Source organism: Puma concolor, chromosome A3 (assembly GCF_028749965.1).
Source record: "Puma concolor isolate L17-30 chromosome A3, mPumCon1.1.hap2, whole genome shotgun sequence".
Lineage (NCBI taxonomy): Eukaryota > Metazoa > Chordata > Mammalia > Carnivora > Felidae > Puma > Puma concolor.
This window is the reverse complement of record NC_141669.1, coordinates 78,870,101-78,897,050: the sequence shown is the minus strand read 5'-3', so window position 1 is coordinate 78,897,050 and position 26,950 is coordinate 78,870,101. Positions and strand designations below refer to the sequence as shown.

The 26,950-nt window shown below is 45.8% G+C and overlaps 1 protein-coding gene across 3 annotated transcripts in view; it reads left to right on the top strand.

The window, feature by feature from the left end:
* FAM178B (family with sequence similarity 178 member B) overlaps positions 1-26,950 on the top strand; it is a 115,400-nt gene that overhangs the window by 30,613 nt on the left and 57,837 nt on the right. For all 3 annotated transcript variants that reach the window (XM_086701265.1, XM_086701264.1, XM_086701266.1), the window contains exons 6-8: positions 2,073-2,225; positions 9,151-9,256; positions 13,019-13,103. In XM_086701265.1, coding sequence (XP_086557391.1) covers positions 2,073-2,225; positions 9,151-9,256; positions 13,019-13,103 — 344 coding nt within the window. The remainder of the gene's footprint in view (positions 1-2,072; positions 2,226-9,150; positions 9,257-13,018; positions 13,104-26,950) is intronic.

Genomic DNA, 26,950 nt, shown 5'->3' with positions numbered 1-26,950 from the left:
AGTACTTTGAGAAAGCCTTTTTGACAACAGCTACTTTGAGGTGGTTGTTTTGATGTGGGATCATTTTTGATGGGACAGTTCAACATTCTGCTTCAAAGAAAATTACTCACTGATACACAAAGCCAGCAGCCTCTTCCGTCCGTGAATGGGGCCAAGGAGAGATGTGGGTCTGGAAGGGGTGAGGCTGGGGCTGGGGGCCAGCCACCATCTGTTAGAACAGTTGTCTGTGACCAGGAGTCACATGACTGCCACAGATGCCCGTTGTAGAAGAGACCCCCACAAGCTTCCAGAGCCAGAACATCCCCTCATGCTCTAAGGATCTTGCATCTTGAATAGATGCCATCCTACATTCTCTATTTCTGAAAGTTAAAAGACCTTATGTGTGCTGGGGCAGGGGAGGGGGGAATATTTAAACTACAACATCATCCTTTATCCTTTCTTTGGGGCTGCACAGGAAATCTCCAATTAGACATGGAAGACTCATCTCAGAACTCTTAATGCACATACATTATATTTAATATCACAAAAGTCCCTTTGTATGATCGTTTGGGGGATAGGGCTAAGACCCTTTCACAGATGAGCCTAATTCCTAAAGGCTTTTAATAATTTGTACTTTTTTTAAAATACAAAAACAACCTAAGCTGTAAATACTCATAATGGCAAAGAAATTAACAAAACAGAAGATCATTTTACCATTTGTGTGATGGTTTGCAGAGGCTGCTTGCAAAAGGCTACAGGACAGAATCTCCCTGGTATTTTCATGTCATTTCCACGCGTTGTGTCACTTCATCCTCAGGATGAGCCTATAACGTGCGTCAGCACCTTTTCTTGGGTCACTTGGCCAGAAAGTGAGACAGATTTCATCTGGGGAGCGGTGGGCTGCCAGCTACACTGCTCCACTTCCAGTGCCAGCTGCTCGTGTCCCAGACCCTGACGGGAGCCCCAAGTGCTGTCTCCCCTCCAAGTTCACTGTCAGGGCTCAGGCCATCCTCCAGTAAGAGGAGGGGATGCAGTGCTTGTAGCTTGTTTGATTTGGCTGCTATTATTGTTGTTAAATGTGTGTTGTGTATCTGTTATATCTCTACAAAAATCAAGCAGAACACAGTTGTATGAAGTAAACAGGAAATGTCTCCTCTTATCCCTCCCCCCAATCCTGTTCCCTAGGGATGACTCCAGCTCATACTTGGGTGTATCAGATGCATGTGGGTTGTTGAATGTGTCTAAGAATGTGTGTGTGCCTATGTCTGCGTGTATACCTATGCACACACACGTACACACTTCCTATCTGAAACTTGCTGTTTTCACCCACTATTCCCTCTTAAATGGGTCGTTAAATCTTGACAATTTTTCCCTCTCCCTATAGAGTTAGAATGTGTCCCCTCTTCTTTCTGTTCCTTCCCTGTCCCTGGGACCCAGCTCTGATCTACTAATCAGACTCACAAGGCAGGGCAGGGCCTAGGACTCTGCATTTTAGCAGACCTCCCTGGGGAGTCCTCCTGATCACAAGAGCCTGAGGACTGGTGCCCCAGAAGAAGAGTCCAGGCTCCTTCACTGTGCAGATGCCCTCCCTGACCCTGGCTGCACCCAGAGCTTCTCTCCTCTGCCCCTGGCAGCACTGTGCAGGCAGCTCTGTGGCTGGCCCACTTGCTGAAGGCTATTGTGGTGATTTTGTTTACCTTTCTGTTAGGCGTGCAGTGGCAGCCCACGACTGACTCATCCTTCAGCACCTGGCACCTACACATCGTGGCACTCAGTGAAAGTTTGAGCTGAACAAAGCCAATGGGTGGGGCTGGGTTTGGGACCAGGACTTCTGGCTCCTGGACTAATGTCCCAAGCAAGGGATTGGGGTGCATGATAGAGAGTGGGATGGCAGAGTTCCTTGGTCTGCATCTCATAGGCTCCTTCTTTATCAGCAGGTGGCGCTGTCTCCCCCCCCCACCGCCCCCTCAGTCTTGTCTCCACCAGGCCCTGGCTGCAGGGCAGGGGCACCTACAGGCCTTCCCGGCCTCCCTCTGTGCTGCAGACCAGGTGTGCCTCCTGACCCTTGGCTCTCTGGCTCCTTGCTTTGGCAGGATGCTGGTGGAGAGGTTCTCCATGTCACTACAGGTCATCCCACCAGTACATCCCGGTGAAACCGTGTTTCTACCCAGGCGTCATCCCCTGTATTGCATCCTGGACTGTTCACACCTGAAGCCACGTAGCCACCTGGAAGGGCTCTTCCTCAGGTAAATGTCGGCATGGCATGCCCAGGCCTTCTCCCTCATGGAGCCCAGTGTTTAGGACTGCCCCAAATGAGGAAATTCAAAGCCGTGTTTTAGCCGATTTGGATACGTCTGTTTTCAGAGATATAGATGAAACAGTCACACATGTCTACTTATAACATTTAATTTACTGATTTAGATGCACATACTTTGAAAAGGACTATATTATAGCAAATACTAGGTAAGTTGTGTATTTCCCTATTCATATTGCTTTTTCCTCTCCCACACCCCAGTTTCATGGAACAACTTTAGTCAGACTCACCATACCTGCCTTTGGGGTTGTCTCCATCAACACTGGAGCCACTTTCTGGGCCATCCAGCAGTTTTCCAGAGCACATCATCGTCATTTCCATCTGCTCATTGGAGACACCACCCTTCAGTCAGTGTGCAATGCTAACGGTGAAAAGTTTGTCCCCGGCCATAAGTGCACACTGTGTTAACATTGGACAGCTGCCCCGTTGCTCTCCTCTGTGGAAGGAAATTTACGTTCATTCTCACATAGCCACTGCCTGTGTTGCTTTTTAAGGGAATTTTGAAACTTTACCACAGTAACACTCAACACTTGCAGTTGTGAATCCATATATCTAAGAATAAGAGAGAAAACCTGTAGGACTCAGTGCAGTGGCTGTCCACTCGTGCTCATGAGGCCAGTGCCCTGCTGGGCCTTGGTGGCCAAGGGGATGGAGAGGAGTCCACGGAACCCACACCAGCCAGCAGGGAGCACAGAACTTGAGCTATCCCTGTGATTTCTTGAAAGCAGGGGTTTTGTTGTCTTTTCCAGCTATTTAGGGCTCCTATGTCTATTTCATTAATTCTAAACCCATCTAATTTCATAATATAAAGGTAACAGCATTTTGATGTCTTTCCTTTAAAACTTTCTATCTCGGGAAGTTTCAAGCTTTACATACTTTATGTAGAGAGAACAGTATAATAATTCTCCATATACTCATCACTCAACTTCCAACAGTCAACTCAAAGCCAATCTTGTTCCATCTCAACCAGTGCCCACTAACGTTGTCCCCTCAGGATTTTTTTAGAGAGAGAGAGCATGAAAGCATGAGTGAGCAGGGGAGGAGGAGAGGGAGAGGGAAAGAGAGAATCCCAGGCAGGCTCCACGTTCAACGTAGAGCCCAATGCAGGGTTTCATCCTAAGACTCTGGGATTGTGACACGAATCAAGAGTTGCATGTTTAACAACCGAGCCAGCCAGGTGCGCCATCTCCTCAGGGTTATTTTTAAGCAAATTCCAGGCACATATACTTTAATCTGTAAGTATTTCAGTTTGTGTCAAAAGATAAGACTCTACCATTTTTTTTTTTTTTAGGACTACCTTTAGATACAACTTAAATGCCATTATTACACCTAAAAAATACATATTCTTCATACCGTTAATATTAGTCAGTGTTCAGATTTCCTCAGTTGTCTTCAAAATGTGTATTATATGGTATTCAAACAAGGCCAAATGTCTCAATTAGTCATAATGTGAATGGTGAAATAATATTGTATGGCATTGATGCCCCAACATATTTAACCGTTTTCCTCATTTTTCTCAACATATATGTTACTTCCAACCTTTCTGTAAGCAGTATGGTAGAAAACATCTTTATACACAAATAACTGTGTGAAATGTGGCCCCGGATGTGCCATGAGGCGACTGGGCCTGAGTGTCTGTCTGCCTATTGGTAAAGGCTGACATTGCCGTGATGAAAAGGTGTCTAATAAAGGGGATGATGAAAAGGGAAAACAAGAAACAACAAGGGGTTGTGGGAAAAGAAGAAGAGTAGTGGCACAGGAGAAAGGGGAGGGGCGGAGAATGGGAGAATGGCGGGGGAAAGAACAGGAGAGAGGGGAGGAGAGAGGAAGGCGTCTCACAGAGCTGCCTCAGCCGGCTGTGGTCTGTGTGGACAGCATGTTTCCTGTCCCAGACTGGACTGCCAGCAGGAAGTGTTTTGACAGACGAGATGGCCCATGCAGCAGTGACACGGGAGCCCGGCAGCCCTGCCAAATGGGGCCAGGTGGCCGGCCAGCCTCCCTGGAGTGAGGAATTCAGACCCTCCTCCCCCAAGTATGCTAATGAAGCTCAGTTGAGATGGCTTTGCCAGCCACTGGAGCCGAGGGCCTTTCTGGAGGAATGCCCTCCGCCTTACACATGGTCAGGTCAGGTGGCCCCTGCTACGCAGTGGGTAAGGGCCACTTCCTGAAGGTCACCATTTAGCCTTGGGGCCATCTTTTATTTCCTACTTGTGCCAAGGACTTCAAGCCCAGACACAAGAGAGGGAAATAGTGGTTCAATAATTACCCCCACTGTGCTCAGCCGGAAACACAAAAATGGAGGAAGAATAAAAGGTTACTTGATCTCTCAAGAGACAATATGGTTCGATTTTTTGCCATACAAAAAGCTAGCACTTTGTGAGATTACAGGTAACTTTTATTTTCCTTATATTCTTCTGCATTTTATGAACTTTCTAAATGAACATGTTTTGTTTTTAACAGGAGAGGTTTTAGGGTAAAAAGTGAATGCGACTTTTAAAAGCCACTTCTTAAAATAGATCCACGTCTCCTTATCCTTCTGTGGAGAGGGACATCATCTTCCTCCCCACTGTATGAAGTGGGGAATCTTGGCACAGATTGCCAGGCAAGTGCGGGCAGCCTCAGTGTGTGGGCTCCAGGCCTTTCTCCCGGGCTGCATCTACACAGGTTTATGCACAAGAGCCCATCTCCTGGAGCCCACAGCCCCAGGATTGGAGCTGGCCTGGACGATTCTGTCTCATCATCACCCAGCTGGATGTATGACCTCGGAGGTCAGTTCCTTGGAACCAAAGTCGCATGCCTTTATGGCAGAAGTTGGTACCAGGGGCCGAACCTTTCCCTCCCTTGACAGCAGTTCAAAAAGAAATCTGATCACCCCCCAAGGGGAGAAGCATTGGGACCTATGCCCACATGCAGCTCAGAGGCCAGGGCAAACTCCATGGGAAGGGTGGAGATTGCCTGCTGAATTGTTCGTGGCCTTACCTGGGCCCACACAGAGTGTGCAGGAGTGTCAGAAGTGTCCTCAGAGTGTGTCTGCCACTGTTCCTGTGAGGTGTTCACAGTGTATACTCAGGGAGCCCTTCTTCCGTGAACACTTCTGCAGGCAGGAGGAGGAGGCCGGGTCTGAGCCCAGTAGATGTAAATGGGCTTGTGCAGTGGATCTCCCTGAGGCCTCTTGTTTTGCCAGGACCTCTTCCACTTCCTGGTGATGCCAGCAAGCTTGGTCCAAGGACCTGGGGGGGTGGAGGAAGGGGTGGGTCGCAGAACCAGCCAAGACGGTCCTTGGCTTCACGCAGGGTGGAAATCAAACATGAGCCAGCAGAAGGTGAAAGTAGAGTTTATTGAAGAGAGAGAGAGAGAGAGAGAGAGAGAGTCGGAGCATCTGGAAGACTGGAAAAGGAAAAGAGCAGGAGTCTCGTCTTTGTTCGGGGTCTGGGGTTTTTACTGAGGACAGTGCTCTGATGTATGTGTCCTCTCAAACATCCAGGAACCAGTTAGAACAAAGATGAGGGCCCAGATGTTATTCCTTGGAGCCAAAAGGCCTTGGTTTCCAGATGTCTAGCTCCGGAGGTCTGAAATATGCATATGATAGCTTCCTCAGTTCTCACCTGGTCCTTCCTTAGGTGTTATTTGTTCTAGAGAATCATTAACTCCTGGTCCCTTAAGGGGAGGCCGTAAGCTATTTGCATTACAAGGCCTGTGTAAAGTGAGGTGGGGGTGTAGGTCCTAGCAAGGATAGAAACAGGATAAGAAGCAAAGGAGAAAAACACCTTTCTTCCTCATGGGGTCCCTTTGGTTTCCCTGTCTCACCGGCATGCCAGGGTTGTAGCCTGGGTGAAATAAATCCAGCAGTTACGGAGTATGGATGGGGCTGAGCTGCCTAACTGGCTTCGGCTGCCCCCAAAAGTAAAGAGCCAGCGGAAGCAGCCAGCTGGGTGGTTGCTGGGATCCCTGGACTTCTGCCTTTGGAGGGTGCTCACTCATCTTTAAACAAAGGAAAGAAAGAAAAAGAGGAAGAGCAAGGATGAAGGCTCTGACCATTATTCCTTTCTGTTCTCCTGAGGCATTTGACTTAAACTTGCATTTGAGGAACTTGGCAAAGACACAGAAACTGATGCTGTGTAAATAACTACACTTGGTACTTATCCCTCTGCCATCACTTGGGATTCCCAGCGCATTTAGATCCTTTGCCCTCTGGGACTGCTGCCCAAAAAATGGATGAAGATATAGAGGCTAGAGGAATGTGTACTCAGGCGTTATCGGGAACATACAGTCCAAGTAGAAGGTCACAACTCTGCCCAGGAGCCCAGTGTGCTGACCCAAGCTGGTCCTTTGTTTTGTGTGATTCCCCTTTTCGGCTAATCCCCTCCCCTCAATTTCCACCACCACCAAACTCCTCCCCACCCCCCCTTCCTTCTGTTCCTGTGCCTTGCCACAGGTGGCTGGACAGTATTCTGGCTGTGGCTACTTCTTATCCCAGGTGGGAACCTGTCACAGGGATCCTCAGACTTGACAGCTGGGGCTTCTCGCCTGCTTGGCATGTGCTGCCCAGGAGGCTCTGTCCCTCCCCTTCTCACTCCCAGGTCCTCTGACAGTCTCAGGATAACTTCCAGTTTAGGATTGGCTTTGTAGCAGGCAAAGGCACCCAGTTGGACCCAGGGTCAGCGTTCTTGGCTTGCGGACATGAAGTGGGTATTTTCACAAATTTAAAATTGATTCTGTAACCTTTCTGTAACCTGCATGAGCTTTGGACACATACACGTAGTTTCCCCACCCTTTTCCTCCAGGCTCCCCCTCCTGCCGCAGATCACAGATCCGGGGCAGTGTCTGCACAATCAGCCTTATCCCTGCCATTGAAGGGAGAGGGCTCATGGTTTCACCGAGGTGAAGCAGTACTGCCCTCACCAAGCGTGCACACACTAGGCTTGTGATCCAGCTTACACAGGAGATTCCTTGCCTCTCACATAGCTCTAAGCACAGAATTCCTTGAAAGCCATTCCTTTCAAGGCACAGCTGGATCATGCCCTTTCTGCCTATCTCTTGCTCCTTGTCTTATAGGCTAAACCTAACTGAGCAACAGCGAACTCAAAGGCAGCCTAATCTTTTCTCTGGCAGATAATGGGCTGCTGGGAGGCTGGCAGAGCCGAAAAAGGAGACATTGTAACCAGAGGGTATCTCTCCCTCAGAGCAGCAGTTGGAAATGTGATGATCTGAGCAAACAGGGGCTTGTACAATCAATTCCCCTACTGAGAAACTGGTGGGGTGCCCCCTGAGCAGAATGCCAGAGCCAGAGTCTCCTTAGAGTTCCAGAGTACCAGCCTCCTTGCCACATGGCTCCTGGCCAGGACGTGTCAATCTGTGAGGTCTTCCAGGCATTGTTCACTTGGTTATTGTCTGTGTTCGGGGTGCTGTGCTTGAACCATGCGTGCATTGCAAGGTCAGCCCATGAAAGTGTCTGTGTGACCGAGCACGTGAATTAGAGCGGAGTGTGCCAGCAGCCCTGGGGTGCACACGTGTTTGTATGTACAAATAAAGGTCTATTTTAGAGTGGTCAGCTTCACAGACAGAGGAACAAAGCCACTTTCTCCCCTGAACTTAAATATTTTGGAAAAAAATATATATACAATTTGTAAATTGCCTGGACATACTCAAAGAGACAGCAACTTGGCTCAGACAAGAATCTTTCTTTTGGAGCATTCTGTTCCTGGCAGATTAAAATATGTCCTTTTTAAAAAGGAGAAGAAGGTTGGGCTTACCGATGAAATTTCTATCTAGAGTCATCTGAAATTGACTGAAATAGAGTTATCTGAAATGTTCTTTGCATGGATCTGGCCATTAAAAAGGAGAACAGACATGAAGTTACTTCTTCATTTCCTGGAATCCATATTCATCGCCTTTGAGACATCATTTAGAACAAGAGAGCAAAGGAGCATTCACAAAATGCAGAGGGTCAGAGAACCCTACCCCAAACCCAGCCTCCCTGGGGGTACCCAGGAAGGGTGGTGAAACCCAGCCAGCCCCTCCGAAGTGACTCTGAAAGCACCATCCACCAGAGGCCCTACGGCCACGTGAAATAGTTCAAGTCGTTTTATAGGGACCTGGGATCCTGTTTGTCTGGATGGTCTACCAGGGCCACAGAGTATTCAAAGCTAGGCTCCTCTCCATGCTGGCAGTTTGATTTTTGAGAGCTTCCTGTAGCCCCACGGGGTCCCGTATGCCTGAGTGCCATCCCCGCCCCCGCCCCCCCCCCACCTTGACTCTGCTCCTCACTCACATGGTTCCTGGAGAATCTTCTGTGACACCCTTGTTTGTTATTTCCTTCCCAGAATGTCTCCATCTTGGGCCTCTTTCTGTTATTTTCCCATCTTCTCAGGTGTCCTTTGTTTCGGAAAAACACAAGACAGGTCAGAAACGCTCTGTGTAACTGGATCTCAGACGCTGGTCCCACGTGGGCCCCGAGGGTAATTCTGTCTGCCCATTGCAGCCCAGGCCCTTGGCTAAGAGGTGACTCCTCATCTCGACACAGAGCCTCTTTGCAACCTTGGTAAATACCTCAGTTTTCCCCTCCATCAAATGGAAAGGACAAAATGTACCATCCATTCATATGTTTAAAACACTGAGAGATGTTCATGGAGAGCAAATGATTCTGGTGATGGTGTGGGTTGTTTTTCCTTCTGACAGCTCCTGGCATCAAGGGCTCCAAGCGTTTTTGTCCATAGCAGTTACTGATGTGATTCTGGCATCTGGTAAAGCTGAAATATGGAAATCCCCCGCAGCTTTCGTGAGACAGGCATGTTGAGGGAGGCTGCCAGGCCGGCTGCGTGGAGGCCTCCCCTAACTTCACTCCTCTGTCTCCGCAGCTGCCCGCTGGCCCAGCAGCTCTCCTTCCTGCGCAGTGGCCTCCTGAGCAACCTCTACCTACACACCCCCGACTGCCCTGTGCCCCTGCTCCAGTGGCTCTTCCAGGTGAGGAGCACAGACCTGCCACTAGGTGGCGGGAGCATGCTGGCCGAACAGCCCAGTCAGGGCTGCATGGGGGGAAGGGGGGGAGTGGGCACTTCCCTCTTCTGGCCTTGGGTGCTGCTTGGTCTGTCCCAGTCTGCCAAAAAGAGGGAGGAGAGCTATGATGACAGTCATCACAGAGTTCAGGGACCAGTTCATGGTCTCACTCCATTCCCCCTAGAGTGTGGGCCTCACTGGGTGTTGCCTGAGCCACCAGAAGGCCTCTCCCTGACTACTTGCTGCCCTGCAGGTGCTTCCATTGTGTCCAGGCTCCTCTGTATTCCCAAGTCACAGGTCCTGGCCCTGGTCCCACAAGTAGCCTTGCAGTGCCTGTGGAGGTGTGAGGGCCATCATGAATTTACAGCTAGGTGTGCCCCAGTGTTTGAACATTTGGCTCTCTCTGTGGAGTTTAGGGTTTCTGGAGAAGTCTAGAGCAGCTGCTCTGTCTTCTCCTTTCTTCCCTTCTCGCTACTGGAACATTTTGCCTTGGGGGTACATGCGTTCTGCCCTGGGCTTGAAACCTTTGCCCTGAGAAAGACAGAACCCAGCAGGGATAGCCCTGGAACCAGCTGCTGTCATCTGAATGCAAGGCATGAGGGTGCCGGCCTTGGCACCCACCCAGGTCCATCCCTGCCTGGGGATGGGCAGGTCACAAGTTCCAGCTGGTCCCGTTCCTGCCAGTTGGGGCCTGGACCCCAGCTGTAAATTAGAGCCACCATGCTGGGTGGATTGTTCTAGGAACTCCTCTGCCTGGGCAGACTGGCTGCCTTCCAGAAAAGGCCCTCCTGCTCTCTCCTCTTCCCTCTGGGATCCTTTCCACCTCCCTCCCTGCCCCAGAGGAAAAAGACACCCTCAGCTCCTGGGGCCCCAGTGTGTGGCTGATGCCCTTGCCCCTCCCCCAGGCCCAGTGGGGACTGGAGGGCCAATAACAGGGAACAGTGCGGCCATTATTCTCTGCCTCCTGTCAGTGCAGTTTCTCTTTGCTCCTTGCACAGTATATGACAGAATGCACAATCAGGCATTGGGAGACACAAAGAACCCATCTGAGACGTCGCCCACAGAGGGTCCTTGTGTGACCCTGACACGGCATGGGGTGACTTCCCTATCAGTCAGCCTGCGAGCAGTGGGCGAGCCCTGCCCTATCTCTTCTCCCACCTGGTCACCTCAGCAGGGGGCCCTAGAACAGAGGACCCAGCCCTGAGGCCAGACAGGCACTAGCTGTGAGTTCCAACTCTGCCACTACTCCCCTGTGACCTTGGGCGGGTTATTTAGTGTCAGCTCTATGCCTCAGTTTCTTACTCTGTAAACTGGGACCAACTGTCCCATGTGAAGATTAAATGAGGAATTCCTGTGACCTGCCTTGTCCTTATGGTCACAGCACAACTCTGCCCAAGGCCTGGACGTCATCCGGAAGGGATGATGTTAGCTCAGAGGTTCTTGTTCTCCATCTTCAGGAGGAGAAACAAAAGCTCTCCCTCTCCCAACGGCTTTAAGCCAGATAAATGAAAGGGGTGCACTTGGCCCTGGGAGCCTTCTGGGGGAGACTCTGCCCAACATCTTTGTCTCCAGAGAGGGAAGGAGGAGCAGGGCAGCTGACGTCTGCCAAGAACAGTGACCATGTGGCCACGCATGTGGCCACACTATGGGCCTTATCATGATGGACTCTGATATTTCACTTTGGAGGTTTTGGTTTTCTTTCCACTTGGAACGTATTTTCTTCTAGTAACAAGTAGCATTTATATATTCATTCATTCCCAGGCATGGCTCGAGTACCTGCTACAGAGTATAGGGATAGAAGGATCTTGGAAATGGTGTCCCAAGTAAATTCTCAGAATGTGGCTATGGTTGGTGCTCAGCGTACTTCAGAACTTCACATTGTTAGTGGGGAGTATGGTTGCAAGAAGGCAGAAATCCATGGGGGCTCCCTGGAGCTGCTAGTGGGATTCTCCTAAGGTGCAGGGGTGGTTCATGGGATCCAGGGGTGGGGCCTCAAGAAAAGCTAGAATCAGGATGGGGAAGGCTTAGGATCCTAGGACAGGCCTTAGTTTCTCCCTATTCCCCAGGCTCCATGGCCAAGTCAATTCCCAGGAAGGAGAGTCTTATTGGCCCAATAAGGGTTAAGTGACAACTCCCCCCCACCCCCCAAGTCCAATCAAAAGCAGCCAGGTGAGTAGGGTCACAGGGCTGCTGGGGCCCTTGTGTATACCTGGGGTTGATCTGAGACCTAGGGGATGGGTGAGCTAGGCAGATTTCTCCAACCTTGCTCATTCAACTGTTTTCTTTGGGAAGGACATACTGAGTTCCCATGGAGACTAGGTCCTGCCGCTTGCCACCCTCCCTCCTCCCAGTGGAGTGTGCAGTGGAGCTGGGTGAATGGGCTTTGGCCTTAGTGTTCATGAATTACTAAGCTGGTCAGGCAGGTGGCATATGCTCTCAATGAATGCATATTCTTGTTGGGAAATGATAACTATGACAAAGTTACAAGAAGCTATGAGAGGAGGAGGGAGGCAGAGTTCTGGTAGTGTAGGTCAGATCCCTGGGAAGACGACTCTGAGACGGGGTTCCCCTGAGCTTCTCTGGGGATCCCTCCCAAGAGCCACACCTCTGAGGGAGAGCAGCCAGGCAGAGAAAATTTCAGAGCCCACAGTCAGTTCTTCGGGGGGCTTTGAAAGTGGGGTGACCCTTTAAAGTTGTCCCAGTTGAGGCAAGAGGTCCAGACCTCTGGACTGGTATTGGCCAGTTATCAGACTAAGGCTACACTTGGAGAGGGGGTGTGACTTTGAGGCATTCCCACCCTGCAAGTTCAATGCCCAGAGAGGAACTCAGCTCAGGACTCTCAGCAAGCAACAACCCCAGCCCCCAGCCCCTGGGGATGAGAGCTTTAGGCCTGAAGAGGGAACGTGCCCAGCACGTCCACCACAGCAGGCTCTTCTCTGCACTCTCAGAAGGATGGTATAATATGCAGCAGGGCCAACCATGGGCAGGAACAGGGCCACCAAGGCACTGCCCCACCCCTAAGGCCTGGCCCCATCTGTGGCCAGGATGGCCCTGAGCAGGATGGCCCTGGTGGGGAAGGTGCTGTCCCCCTGTTTTTCTCCATGTCACGTTCTCTCCAGATTCAATATCCCCAGATTATGATCCTCAGACTCAAGGAGCATTCAAGTAAGGATCCCAGTGAGTTCGAGTCAGGTGGGTGACCTGCACTCCCCACTCGGTTATTCGAGGATCTGTATTCCGTACCAAGTCCCTCCCAGAGCCAGTGGTCCAAGATGACTGTAAGTTAAGGCAGTGACCCGGAAATGACACGAGGATCATGGAGAGTAGCCGTCTTGTCATTGTCCAGCTGAGTGTACTGAGTGCTTTTGAACTCTCTCTCTCCTCTACACTGGCCCCTGCCCTGGAGGGGGCATGGCCGTGACCACAGGGAGTAAGGGCCAGAAGGACCGATACTCTCATACAGAGAGGTGGACAGAGTAGGAGATTTCAAGTCACATTGGCCTGGGATTGAATTCTGGCTTTGCTACTTACTAGCTGTGTGACCCTGGGGAAGTTGCTTGACCCCTCTGAGCTTGATTTTTCTCATCTGTAAAATGTCAAAAATGGCAATATCGTTCTGCCACGTGGACTTGTGAGGGTTAAATGGAATTTATTTGGTATGGAATAATAAAGGTTTATTACTATTATTATAGGCATGACCCAGCTAACCTGCTTTTTTTCTCCTTCTAGCTACTGACATGGCCTCCAGAAACTTCTTCAGGAGCCTTTGGCCTCCTCTGGGATCTCAGTGTGAATGGGCTCTTCCATCAGTCTGGTCAGTACTAGGGAGCAGAGTGGAGACTTTTGCCCTGAGTACCCAAGCTCGAGAGCCTATATAATACACAGCTCTCTGCAGCCCTGGAGCATGGCATGCAGGAGAGGTGCTGGTGGGGACATTGCATCACTGGGACATGGAGACATCAGGCCATCTTTGGCTCTGGCTCCAGCATTAGTAAAAAGCTGAGCCAACAGGCTCCTTGGCACCTTGATCTGGCTTCAGACCCATATGTCACTGTGGCCAAGTCCAGGCTGACCTCACAGACTCTTGGGATCCCAGAACAATCTGGAACATGAGTTTTCTGGACTTAAAGGGACAGCTTGCCTCTGAGTTCTTCCTGCGGGGCCCCAGTTTGCTTGGGAGGGTTTCAGGAACATCTGCATCTAATCAGGGAAGCTCCTTGTGTTGGAGTCACCAAGGGGGAGGGCCTTGAAGCTGTGCCTCCACCAGTAGTCCCCCTTGGCTCCTTGGGTATCAGCAGAGCCCCTAAGTTTGATCCAGGCAAAAATGAGAGCCCTAAGGTAAGTCTGTACCTTCGTCCTGACGTTGAAAAGGTGCTTTAGGTCATCTCTATACCTGAAGATGTTCAGAGTTCCACAGAGCAATCAGTTTTCCCTTTAGTGGCTATACCCTTCCCACGCTGTCATCATTTGGTACCTGAACCTAGACACTTGGGCACCAAAAGCTATCACGTAGCCAGTTGAAAGGTGCTTACAGCAGACAGGGAGAGGGATTCACAGGTGTCTGGAGCCTGCTTTTGCCCACAGCTGTAATCTGCCCGCCCTCCCACTAAAATTTGAAAGCACCTAACCCTAAAGACCAAAGTTATAGACCCACCATGCAGCATTAAGCCCCTGCCCCACTGGCCCTTTGGATTTCTGCTTTTGTGCCTCTTGTACTTAAGGAGTTGACTGAGCTGGGGACCATCTGTCAAATGAGAGCATTCCAGACTCCCGCATCCCCTCCCTTCCTCCCCCATTCCCCATCCCCATGCCGGGACCCTTGTAACTGAGGTCTTCTGAATAGCACCAGTCTGGGCATCCCCACCCTTTTCATAACCTCTGCCCCTGCAGCCCGAGCTGCCCTTTTTTGAACCTCTGGGGCCTCCTCTGCGGCATGCCTGCCCTTTTGGGGAACAGAGGCCTTCCTTGTCTTGCTCCTCTCCTCCATGCAGTGGTATGTGTTTCCTCCCGCAGAGGCAGAGGGGACATCCCACTCTTTTTTGCTTCTTGTTCCATCGTCCCTGATTCACTTGTCTTATCATCCCCATCAGGAGGGGCCAGGATCCTGCTCTGAAGTTCCCAGCCAGTTCACCTCTGGCTCCAGAGAGTTTCTCATGGTATCACTTGAGAGCCCAGCCTGGGCTTCTCTTTCTTTCCCATTGGGATAGAGACTGGCCTAGGGAATTCCATGCCAAGGTTGGGATCTTGACTGATTTGGGGAAGGTCAAAGTCCAGGTCCACAAAAGAATTGAAAGCAGGGACTTAAACGGGTATTTGTACACCCAGGTTCATAGTAGCATTATTCACAAATAGCCAGAAGGTGGAAGTAACCCAGGTGTCACTGACGGATGAGTAGATAAAATGTGGTATATACATGCAATGGGATACTATTCAGCATTCAAAAGGAGGGAAATCTCTGACACAGGCTACAACATGGGTGAACTGTGAGCACATTATGCTGAGTGAATAAGCCAGGCACAAAAGGACAAGTACTGTATGGGCCACGTATGTGGAGTACCTACAGGCATCAAGTTCGTAGAGACAGAGCATGGAATGGTGGTTGCCAGGACCCAGGAGAAGGGGCAGTGGAAAGTTAGTGTGTAATGGGGACAGAGTTTCAGTTTGGGAGGATGAAAAAGTTCAGGAAATGGACAGTGGTGATGGTTGCACAACAGTGTGAGGGTACTTAACACTGCTGAACTGTGCACTTCAAAATGGCTAAGGGGAAATTTTTATATTATGTGACTTTTACCATAACTATAAATAAATAAGTAAATAAAATAAAATAAAATAAAATAAAATAAAATAAAATAAAATAAAATAAAATAAAATAAAATAAATAGGTGCCAGCAGAGAATCTACCAAAAGCTGGAACTAAAAATCAACCGCCAGTTCAAGAAGCATGTGTAAGGTTAAATTAGATCCAGAATGGGTACAAAAGGAAGTCGTGCTCCTCAGGATTTGTTAGCAACTTGAGGTGCTCTGAGTGTCCTTGTCCTCTGTAGGACACAGCCCTCTAGGGCAGAACCTGCAAGCTGCCTTCCCTCCAATTTGGAACTGTGATCGAAGTATGTGTTTTCAGGTTGCCTGGCCTTTCTCTTTAGTAAAATGGGGAGATTTGCATGTGTGTAAATTTCCATCCCTTGCTGGAGTTTGTGGTGACTGGCTGTTTTTCACAGACAACCCTGGGGAAGGTCTTACTGTCCTGAGTAAAGGGAGAGCTGAGGCCGGCCCAGGCCTCAGAGTGGACTGTTACAGGTGTGCCCTGGATGACTGGGGCTGAGGGCTGAGCAGGGTTCAGGTCCGGGGGTCACTGGAGTTTTGGAGTATGGTGGATATTGCTTTCCTACATTGAGAAGCAGCACACATCACCTGGTAAAAGCTCCTTGGTGAGCTCGAAGACTAGGATATTTCAGAACACTGACATTTTTCACTGCAAGGGGTGTTTATGCATTTATTTACAAGACATACATTGAGTGTCTCCTCTGTTCAGTACTTCGCTAGATGGCAGAGGAAGATACAGGGATGAATAATGTGTGGTTCCTGCCCTCAGAAGGCTGACAGCCAAGTGGGAGGAGATGAAATGCACAATTACAACAGGAGATAGACACAACCACAAAACTGTGGGAATTCCAAGGAGAGGAAGATTACTTCTAGCTAGGTGGGGTTGGGGTGCAGGGAGGCTGCAAACAGGAAGTGCTTTGTAAGAAAGAAGGCAGTTGAATCATCTCTCAAAAGATACATAAGGCAGGGATGGCAAACTCACTTGTCTGTGGGGGCCAAGTGAGTGAGTGACTAGAGAGTTCCTGCCCTGTCTAAGAGGCTAGTAGGTCTGGTATTCACACATCTCTCCTTTTTTTTTTAAGTTTATTTATTTATTTTGAGAGAGAGAGTGTATGTGCAAGCACTGGGGGAGGGGCAGAGAGAGAGGACAGAGAGAATCCCAAGCAGGCTCCATGCTGTCAGCTCAGAGCCCTGCCTGACAGCCCAACACTATCCAATCTCATGAACCATGAGATCATGACCTGAGCCGAAATCCAGAGTTGACACTTAACTGACTAAGCCACCTAAATACCCCCAGATCTCTCCATTTTCAAGAGAAGCTGTGTTTTAGTCAGTTTAACTTTGACTGTAAGTGACAAATACCCAATTAAGAAAAGTTTATTGTCTCACATGACAGTAAATCCAGATGTGAGGGGTTCCATGGTATGCTTAGCAGATCTGCAGTATCAGGGCTCCAGCTTTAGCTTCTGTGTTACCCTTCTCACTACATCTCCTCAAGGTTGCAAAATGGCTGCCATAGCTCCAAGCATCATCATGTTCTCATGATACAGCAGTTCAAGGCAGAAAGAAGAGTGGAGGAGGTCATCCTTTCTCTTATTTTTCTCTCGTTTTACCAGGACACTTTCCATTTTGTTTCATTAGAACTGGGTCACAGCCTTTAGAGGACATTTGCCATGTTTTCTGACTGTCTGATACCATTTGAACAGCATGGCTATGTTTGAAGAATTTTTAGCCTCCTGATCCTCCCTCCCCCTCCAGGGTACAATCCTGGAGACTCACTTTTCCAGCCTCCTTTCCAATATTTGAATTTTTAGTTTGGAATTTCCATTTAGTTCTGTATTATTTTTTTATAGTTTGTATTTCTTTACTGGGATTTCTTACATGTTCATTCAATATGAGCATATTATCATTTACCACTCTGAGCATAGCTATAACAGTTGCTTTAAATCCTTGTCTGTAATTATAACATCTAGATCATCTAATTCATCAACATGGAAAAGTAAGTATGAAAGAGGACATTTATTTAGAGTGAGTAGAGAAGTCATACCAAATACTGGACCTTGGGAGGTTTAGATCCCTTTCTTCTAGATCTCTTTAGATCTAGAAATGTTCATGTAGAAATGACCATTGGTTGTAGCCTGTCTTCCCTTCCTTAACCTAGAACATTCACAGGGGGCCATGCCAGTGAGGACCTCAGAGCTTAAGCTTCATTAATTTTACCGTCAATTGGCTTCTAACACGTAACAAACTGCTTTCTTTTTAAACACCCAGAGCTTTTTTTCTGTTGCCTGTAGCTCAGAGCCCTGACCGACCCAATAGCCACCCCAGGCCAGTCCCTGCAAAGATAAGCAGGTTGACATGATTCATCTGCTGGGGTGGACCCACTTTCCTTGAGCAGACACCCAAACAATACCAGGGATGACGGGGAGCATGGCTGTTGGGTCAGCAGCCAGTATAGCCTGCTGTAGTCAGAATACATATGTGAAATCTCCTCTTGGTAATGAATTCAGTTAAAAGACCAAACCCCGCAAACCCCCACTGTGAACCCATCTGCAGACTATATTCCACTGTAGATGCTATATAGCACCACTGACTTGCAGCCCTGTGGGTCGGATTTGGGTGTGGAGAGATGCAAGGGAAGGAGGGAGCACTGGGAACAAAGACGAGGAGGAAGGGAGGTAGGGCTCCCTTAAAGGGGTAGATTAGGAGATAAGACTGGATGTTTGAAGCCAGATCTCAGAGGATGGTGAGGGCTGTTGCAGGCACAGTGAAGTGTTGTTAATATTTATCAAGACTGGGACAGAATTTGTGTTGTTTAGATGTAATTCACATACCATGTAATTCACTCTTCTAAAGTGTATGATTCAATATGATTCATAGAGTTGCTCAACCATCACCACTAATTCCAGAACATTTTCATCACCCCGGAAAAAAACATCATACCCATCAGTGGTCACTTCCCACCCCCTCACTCCTCCCAGCCCCTGGCAGCCCTTAATCTACATTCTGTCTCCATGAACTTGCTTATTCTGGACATTTCATATAAATGTAATGATATAATGTGTGACCTTTTGTATCTGGTTTCTTTCATTTAGCATAATATTTGCAACGTTCATGCATGTTGTAGCATGTAATAGTACTTTATTCTTTTTTATGGCTGAATAATATTCCATTGTATGGATGTACCGTATTTTATCCATTCATCTGTTGGTGGACACTTGCTTTGTTTTCCACTTTTTTACTATTGTGAATAATGCTACAATAAACATTTGCACGCATATGTTTATGGGGACATGTGTTTTCAGTTCTCTTGGGTGTACACTTAAGAGTGGAATTGCTGGGTCATATGTTGACTATATGTTTAACTTTTTGAAGGATTGCCAAACTATTTTCTCAAGTGGCTGCATCATTTTGCATTCCCACCAACAATGTAGGAGGGTTCCAGTTTCTTCACACCCTTGCCAACATTTGTTACTGTCCATCTTTTAATAGCCAAAACTAGTGGGTGTTAAGTGGTATCTTGTGGTTTGGATTTGCATTTCTCTAATGACTAAGGATTTTCAGCATCTGTTCATATATTCATTGGCTATTTGTATGTCTTCTTTGGGGAAACATCTGTTCTTCAAGCTTAGCCCATGTTTTGATTGGGTTGTTGGTCTTTTTTTGTTGAGTTGCAGGAGTTCTTTATATACTCTAGATACTTGGGGATCCTGGGTGGCCTAGGGGAGTCAGGGGACTCCCCTGGGGAGGCCTGGGGAGTCGTCTGAGCATCCGACTTCGGCTCAGGTCTTGATCTCAGGGTTTGTGGGTTCAAGCCCCGTGTCAGGCTCTGTGCTGACAGCTCGAAGCCTGGAGCCTGCTTCAGATTCTGTGTCTCCCTCCCTCGGTACCCTTCCTTCTGCTTGCACTCTGTCTCTTAAAAATGAATAAACGTTAAAAAAAATGTATATATTCTAGATACTAGACCCTCACCAGATATGTGATTTGCAGATATTTTTTCCCATTCTGTGGTTTTTGTTTTCACTTTCTTGATAGTGGCCTTTGATGCACAAGTTTTAAATTTCGATGAAGTCTAATTTATCTAACATTTTCCTATTGTTTCCTATGCTTTTGGTGTCAAATAAGACACCACTTCCTAGTCCAAGGTCATGAATATTTTTCCCTTTGTTTCCTTCTGAAAGATTTATTCTTTTGGCTCTTGCATTTAACTCTTTGATTTATTCTGAGTTGTTTTTTTTTAATATGGTGTGAGATAGGGGTTCAGCTTCATTCTTCTGCATGTGGGTATCCAATTGTTGAAAAGCAGTATTTGTTGAAAAGACTGTTCTTTCTCCATTCAGTTGGCACCCTTGTTGAAAATCAATTGACCATAGATACAAGAGTTTATTTCTGGATTCTCAGTTTTATTCCATGAGTTATATATCCTTATGACAGTACCCCGAATTCTTGATTGCTACAGCTTGCAGTATTGAAATAGGGAAGTGTGAGTCTTCTGGCTTTGCTCTTTTCAAAATTATTTTGGCTATTCTGGGTCTCTTGTATTTCCATATTAATTTTAGGATGGCTTGTGGACCTCTGTAAAAATGACAGCTGGGGTTTTGATAGCGATTGTGTTGAATCAGTAGATAACTTTGAGTATTACTGCCATTTTAATAATATTGAGTCTTCCAATCCACAAATATGGAATATCTTCCCACTTATTTAGATCTTCTTTAATTTCTTTCATCAGTGTGTCTTATACTTTTGTTACATTTATTCCTAAGTATTTTATTATTTTTGATGCTATTATAAATGGAATTTTTTCCTTCATTTTCTTTTCAGGTTGTTCCTTACTGGTGTGTAGAAAGACAGCAGATTTTTGTATAGACCTTGTATCCTGCAACCTTGCTGAACTCGTTTATTAGCTCTAATTGTTTTTTTAATGGCAGAATTTGGTTTTGAAAGCAAACATGTTCTTGTGCAATTAATTGCTTGAAAGAAATGACCTCATGTTTCTTTAGCAAACGTGCTTTGGCTGTGCCAACGTAGGACTGGCCAGTAACTGTGCCAGCACACTGAGTAGGCAGCAGTGCCTGGAGAAAAGGAGCCCTATCAATGAGATCGAAACACTCTAGAGAAGGAGTAAAACACGCGTAGGTTCTGTCCTTTCGTCTTCCAACAGTGTTGTTCATTCTTACCTACCCATTCCATTCCTTACCAGCTTCTATAATATTTGTGTAGGAGGGGGAGAATATAACAAAATAAAATGACCCTGGCCAGTACATTCTTTGGATATTTTTTAAGTGGGCGAGAAACTTAGTTCTCAGAAAAAATTAGTTTCATTTTCTTTGTGTCTTTGGACACTTTGTTCTTCCTCACGTGGTCACCATGCTTTTTCTTTCTGTCCCCAGGGCTCCAGTATTATAGTCATTGGGGCTTTGGCGCTCCCTTGGACAGGACTCTGTTTTGCGGGTCACTTTCTTTTCTGTCATTGTTTGCTTGTATTCTATCTCCTTTCTCCTTCTCTACCTTCCTTTCTTGCTCCTTCTCAGATAATATTTATAAGATTGCTTCTTGTAAAAAGAATAAAACAAAACAAAACCGAGACAAATAATCTTGTTAGCTAGGTAAACCCTGTTGTTATTATCTTAAAGTATTCTATGTATATTAAGTGCAGAAAATTCAAATACCAGGAAAAAAAGAAAATTCAAATACTAGAGAAAGGTGCAAAATTAAAAGTGAAAGCTTCCCTGCCCACCCACTCCCAATGGCCACTTCCTCTCCCCAAGTAGTTATTATTAAGAGTTTCATGTGATTATTTCTATGAGCAAAATTAATGCACAATCCACATAACACATGTTTTGTATTTATAGATTTACTTACATCGTATTTCTCCTGACACTTTGGTATTCATCTTAAGTTACCTCCAGTAGAGAGTTAATCTTCTAGGATTTTCCCAGCTCTCTCCCCTGGATGTCAGGAGAGGCCACAGTCTACACAATGCAAGTCAGACAAGATTTTCTAGACCAGGGGTCTCCAGCGTGGGGGACCTTTGAGGTGGGATGAGCCACCAGGTGTAAAAGAAAACATTAACACCTATATTTACATTTTAACCCATCTTTCTTTTTCTTAAGTTTTATTGAGGTATGTAATTGACACACATTAACCTGTACATATTTAAAGTATGCAGTCTATTCACTTGACATATGTATATACCCATAAAACTGTCATCATTAGCAAGATAATGATGTCCAATGCCCTCAAAGTTTCCTTGTGCATCTATGTAATAAATTTATCTCTCCTTTCCCTTTTGTCTGTAGGAAACCACTGATCTACTTTCTGTCACTACAGATCAGTTTGCATTCTCTAGAATTTTATATAAATAGATGGAATCATGCAATGGGTACTTTTTTTGGGGGGGGGGGTCTGGCTTCTTTCACACAGGATAATTTGAAATCCATCTTTGTTGTTGTATGTATCCATAGTTGATTCCTTTTCATAGCTGAGTGGTATTTCATTGTATGGATATCCTATCCCTACTGATGGACATTTGGGTTTTTTTTCTTTCAGTTTGGGGGGCTATTAAAATCTGCTGTAAACATTCTTATGCAGGTCTTTATATGGGCATCTGCTTTCTTTCCCTTGGGGTAAATATCTATGAGTGGATAGGCTGGGTCATATGATAAATGTATGTTTAAAGTGCTTTTTTTTTTTTAAGTTTATTATTTCTTTAGTAATGTCTATACCCAATGTGGAGCTTGGACTCACAACCTCAAGATCAAGAGTCTCCTCCTCTTACAACTGAGCCAGCCAGACATCCCTGTATGTTTAAGTTTTTAAGACATTGCCATACTGGGGAGCCTGGATGGCTCATTTGGTTAAGTGTCTGTCTGACTCTTGGTTTCAGTTCAGGTCATGATCTCACATCTTCCTGGGTTCAAGCCCCACATCGGGCTCTGTGCTGGCAGCATGGAGTCTACTTGGGATTCTCTCTCTGTCCCTCTCTCTGCCCCTCTTCCACTTGCTCTGTCTCTCTCTGTCTCTGTCTCTGTCTCTCTCAAAAGAAAAAAATAATAATGAATTGCCAAACTGTTTTCTAAAGTGACCCTGCCATTTCCCTGCCAGCAGTGTAGGAGAGTTCCAGTTGCTCCACATCCTTCCACCACTTAGGTATAGTCAGTCCCTTTTTTTTTTTCTTTTTAATGTTTACTTTTGAGAGAGAGAGGGAGGGAGAGAGAATGAGTGGGGGAGGAGCAGAGAAAGTGGGGGACAGAGGATCCAAAACAGGCTCTGTGCTAATAGCAGAGTCTGACACAGGACTCAAACCCATGAACCGTGAGATCGTGACTTGAGCTGAAGTCAGGTGCTCAACCGACTGAGTCACCCAGGGGCCTCTAATCAGTCTTTTTAATAGGTATGTAGTGGTAGCTCATTGTGCTGTTAATTTTCATTTCCCTAAGGACTGGTGATCTTTGCATCAGCTTATTTGCCATCTGTGTGTCTTCTTTAGTTAAATGTCTATTTAGTTTTTTGGTCTACTTTCTTATTGGGTTGTCTTCCTATTGAATTGTAAGAGTTCTGTATATATATATATATATATATATATATATATATATATATATTTTTTTTTTTTTTTTTTTAGTTTATTTTGAGAGAGAAGAAGCAGAGGGGAGGGGCAGAGAGAGGGAGAGAGAGGATCCCAAGCACGCTCTGCACTGACAGTGCAGAGCTAGTCCAACATGGGACTCAAACCCATGAACCTGTGAGATCATGACATGAGCAGAAATCAAAAGTTGGACACCCAACTGACTGAGCCACCCAGGTGTCCCCTGTATATATTCTAATTACAGTTCTTGGTCAGTACACTTTTTGCAAATATTCTCCCCTAGTCTGTGGCTTTCCTTTTCATTTGTATGACCGTATGTTTTGAAGAACAAATGTTTTTATGTTTTAATGACGTACAATTTATTGATATTTTATCGTTGGTGTTTTTAGTGTTGTATTTAAGAAATATTTGTGAGGGGCACCTGGGTGGCTCAGTCAGTTGAGTGTTAGGTTAAGCATCTGACTTTGGCTCAGGTCATGATCTAATGGTTTGTGAGTTCAAGCCCCGCATAGGGCTCTGTGCTGACAGCTCAGAGCCTGGAGCCTGCTTTGGATTCTGTGTCCCCCTCTCTCTCTGTCCCTCCCCTGTTCATGCTCTGTCTCTCTCAAAAATAAAAATAACCATAAAAAAAAAACTTTTAAAAAAAGTAAGAAATATTTGTGAAACCTGGGTCGCCGAGATCTTTTCTTGTTTTCTTCTACAAATTTCATAATTAAGTTTTATAATTTACACTTTTTATAATTAAAATAAGTTTAATACTTTATAATTAGCCTTACATTTTTGGGTCAGTGGTCCATTTCACTGGTGTAAGGTTAAGCTTAATTTCTCAACATATGGCTATACAATATTACCAATACATTTTCAACACATTTGTTGAAAAGATTATTCTTACTGAATTGAATTAACTTGGTATGTTTATTCAGAAACCAATCGATCATATATGTGTGGGTCTATTTCTGAACTCTAGTTTGTTTCATTGATTTATGGGTCTAATTTTATCCCCACTGTCTTTATACTGTAGCTTTATAAGTGTTGAAATCAGATAGTTTAAATCCTTCAACTTCATATTCTTTCTGAAACTTTTTTGGCTCTTCTAGGTCCTTTGCATTTTCATATAAATTTTAGAATGAGCTTGTCATTTTCTTTTTTTTTTTTTTTAATTTTTTTTTCAACGTTTTTATTTATTTTTGGGACAGAGAGAGACAGAGCATGAATGGGGGAAGGGCAGAGAGAGAGGGAGACACAGAATCGGAAACAGGCTCCAGGCTCTGAGCCATCAGCCCAGAGCCCGACGCGGGGCTCGAACTCACGGACCGTGAGATCGTGACCTGGCTGAAGTCGGACGCTTAACCGACTGCGCCACCCAGGCGCCCCTGAGCTTGTCATTTTCTACCAAAAAAAAAAAAAAAATTCTGCCTGAGTCTTTATTGGGATTGCACTGAATCTATAGATCAATATGGGGCAGATTGACATACTTAAGAATATTAAGCCTTCCAATCCATGCACATGGGATGTCTCTCCATTTATTTAGATCTTCAGTTTCTTTCTTTCTTTTTTTTTTTTTAATGTTTATTGATTTTTGACAGAGAGAAACAGAGCACGAGCAGGGGAGGGGCAGAGAGAGAGGGAGACACAGAATCCGAAGCAGGCTTCAGGCTCTGAGCTGTCAGCACAGAGCCAGGTGTGGGGTTTGAACTCTCGAACTGTGAGATCATGACCTGAGCCAAAGTTGAACCCTTAACCCACTGAGCCCCCCAGGTGCCCTAGTTTCTTTCTACATTTTGATGTACAAGTTTTGCAATTCTTTTACTAAATTTATTCCTGAGTATTTTATTATTTTTGATACTATTATAAAATGAATTGTTTTCTTTCCTTTTTTTTTTTAATGTTTATTTTCTTGAGAGAGACAGAGTGCGAACAGGGGAGGGGCAGAGAAAGAGAGGGAGACACAGAATCTGAAGCAGGCTCCAGGCTGTGAGCTGTCAGCACAGAGCCTGATGCAGGGCTCGAACTCACAATCCGTGAGATTATGACCTGAACCAAAGTAGGACGCTTAACCGACTGAGCCACCCAGGCACCCCAAAATGAATTGTTTTCTTAATTTCATTTTCAAATTGTTCATTTTGTACTACTCTATAATCGATTTTTGCATGTTGATCTTTATCCTACAGACTTGATAAACCCCTACTTTGCTGAGAATTTTTAAAAATTTTTTAAAATGTTTATTTTTGAGAGAGAGACAGAGAGACAGAGTGTGAGCGGGAGAGGGGCAGAGAGAGAGGAAGACACAGAATCTGAAGCAGGCTCCAGGCTCTGAGCTGTTAGCACAGAGCCTGATGTGAGGCTCCAACTCATGAACCAGGAGATTGTGCCCTGAGCTGAAGTCAGATGTTTAACCGACTGAGCCACCCAGGTGCCTCTCTTCTTCAGTCCCTTAACATGGTGAATTACATTGACTGATTTTTGAATGTTTATTTTTGCATCCTTGCATTCTGGAATAATCCTATTTGGTTATGATGTATTAATTTTGTATATATATTTTTTTTTAATTTTTTTTTTAACGTTTATTTATTTTTTGGGACAGAGAGAGACAGAGCATGAACGGGGGAGGGGCAGAGAGAGAGGGAGACACAGAATCGGAAACAGGCTCCAGGCTCCGAGCCATCGGCCCAGAGCCCGACGCGGGGCTCGAACTCACGGACCGCGAGATCGTGACCTGGCTGAAGTCGGACGCTTAACCGACTGCGCCACCCAGGCGCCCCTAATTTTGTATATTTTATTGGATTCAATCTGGTAAAGTTTTGTTGAGAACTCTTAACATTTATGTTCGCTAAAGATATTAGTCTGTAGGTTTCTCTTTCTGGTTTTGGTGTCAGAGTAATACTGACTTCATAGAACGTGTTAAGAGGTATTTGCTCTTCTTCAGTATTCTGGAAAAGTTTGTATAGAACTGGTATTATTTCTTCCTTAAATGTTTGGTAAAATTAGCCAGTGGAACCATCTGGACCTTGAGTTTTCTTTATGGGAAGATTTTTAATTACAAATCCAATTGTTAAAAGTAGATATGTGGCTATTTACATTACCTGTTTCTTCTTGAGTGAGCTCTGTTGTTTTGCATCTATTTCACCTAAGTTGTCAAGTTAATGGCATAAATGTGTTCATAATATTCTCCTATTATCCTTTTCAAGTCTGTTGGATCAGTGATGATGGCCTCTTTCTCATTCTGATATTGGTAATTTGTTTCTTTCTTCTTCCCAATCATTTGGGTTACAGGTTTATCACCTTTATTGATCTCAAAGAAACAGCTTTTGGTTTCATTGATTTTCCTTAGAGTTTCTCTGTTTTCTGTTTCATTGATTTCTGCTTACCTTTATTTCCTTTCAAATTCTGCTTGTTTGGGGTTTGATCTGTTCTATTCTCCTCCAGTTTTTTAAGGTGGAAATTTAAATCATAGTAGTTCATTTTTTTTTACTGGTGTGTCAAAAGTAGCTCAAACTTGGGGCACCTGGGTGGCTCAGTCGGTTAAGCGTCCAACTTAAGCTTGGGTCATGATCTCACAGTTTGTGAGTTCAAACCCCAGGTCGGGCTCTGTGCCGATAGCTTGGAACCTGGAGCCTGCTTCAGATTCTGTGTCCGCCCCCCCACACACACATTCTCTCTCTGCCCCTCCCCCACTTGCACTTTGTCTCTCAAAACTTAAAAAATTAAAAAACATTACAAATTATTTAGAAAAAAATTTTAAGTAGCTCAACCTTTTTTTTAAAAGAGTTTATTTTTAAGTAATCTCTATCCCCAACATGGGACTCAAAGTCACAACCCCAAGATCAAGTGTCACATGCTTTACTGACTGAGCTAGCCGGGTGCCCCGTAGCTCATGTTTTTTAACTTCTCTTTTTAATATATCATGTATATGGCATATTAGCATAATGGTACATTTGTAGAGCTTATAAATGTATGTTTGTTGGAGGTATAAATTTAAAAAACTTTAATGATAGACATGCACCATGAAAAAAGTTTTGGAGAGCAACAAAAGCATTCTTTGATTAGAGCTGTAGGCTGACGCCTTGCTGGGAAATTTGACATATCGTGGGAACATGGGGATGCATAATGGGTGACAGAGCATAAGATGGGGTGGATGGAGTGGAGACAGGATGTCTGACAGCCACTCCCTTGGGAAGAACCCGGCAGCAGTATGGAGCAGTATCAGGATGCAGATGGAGCTTGGCCGTCAGACTGACAAGAGTCCTCACCCG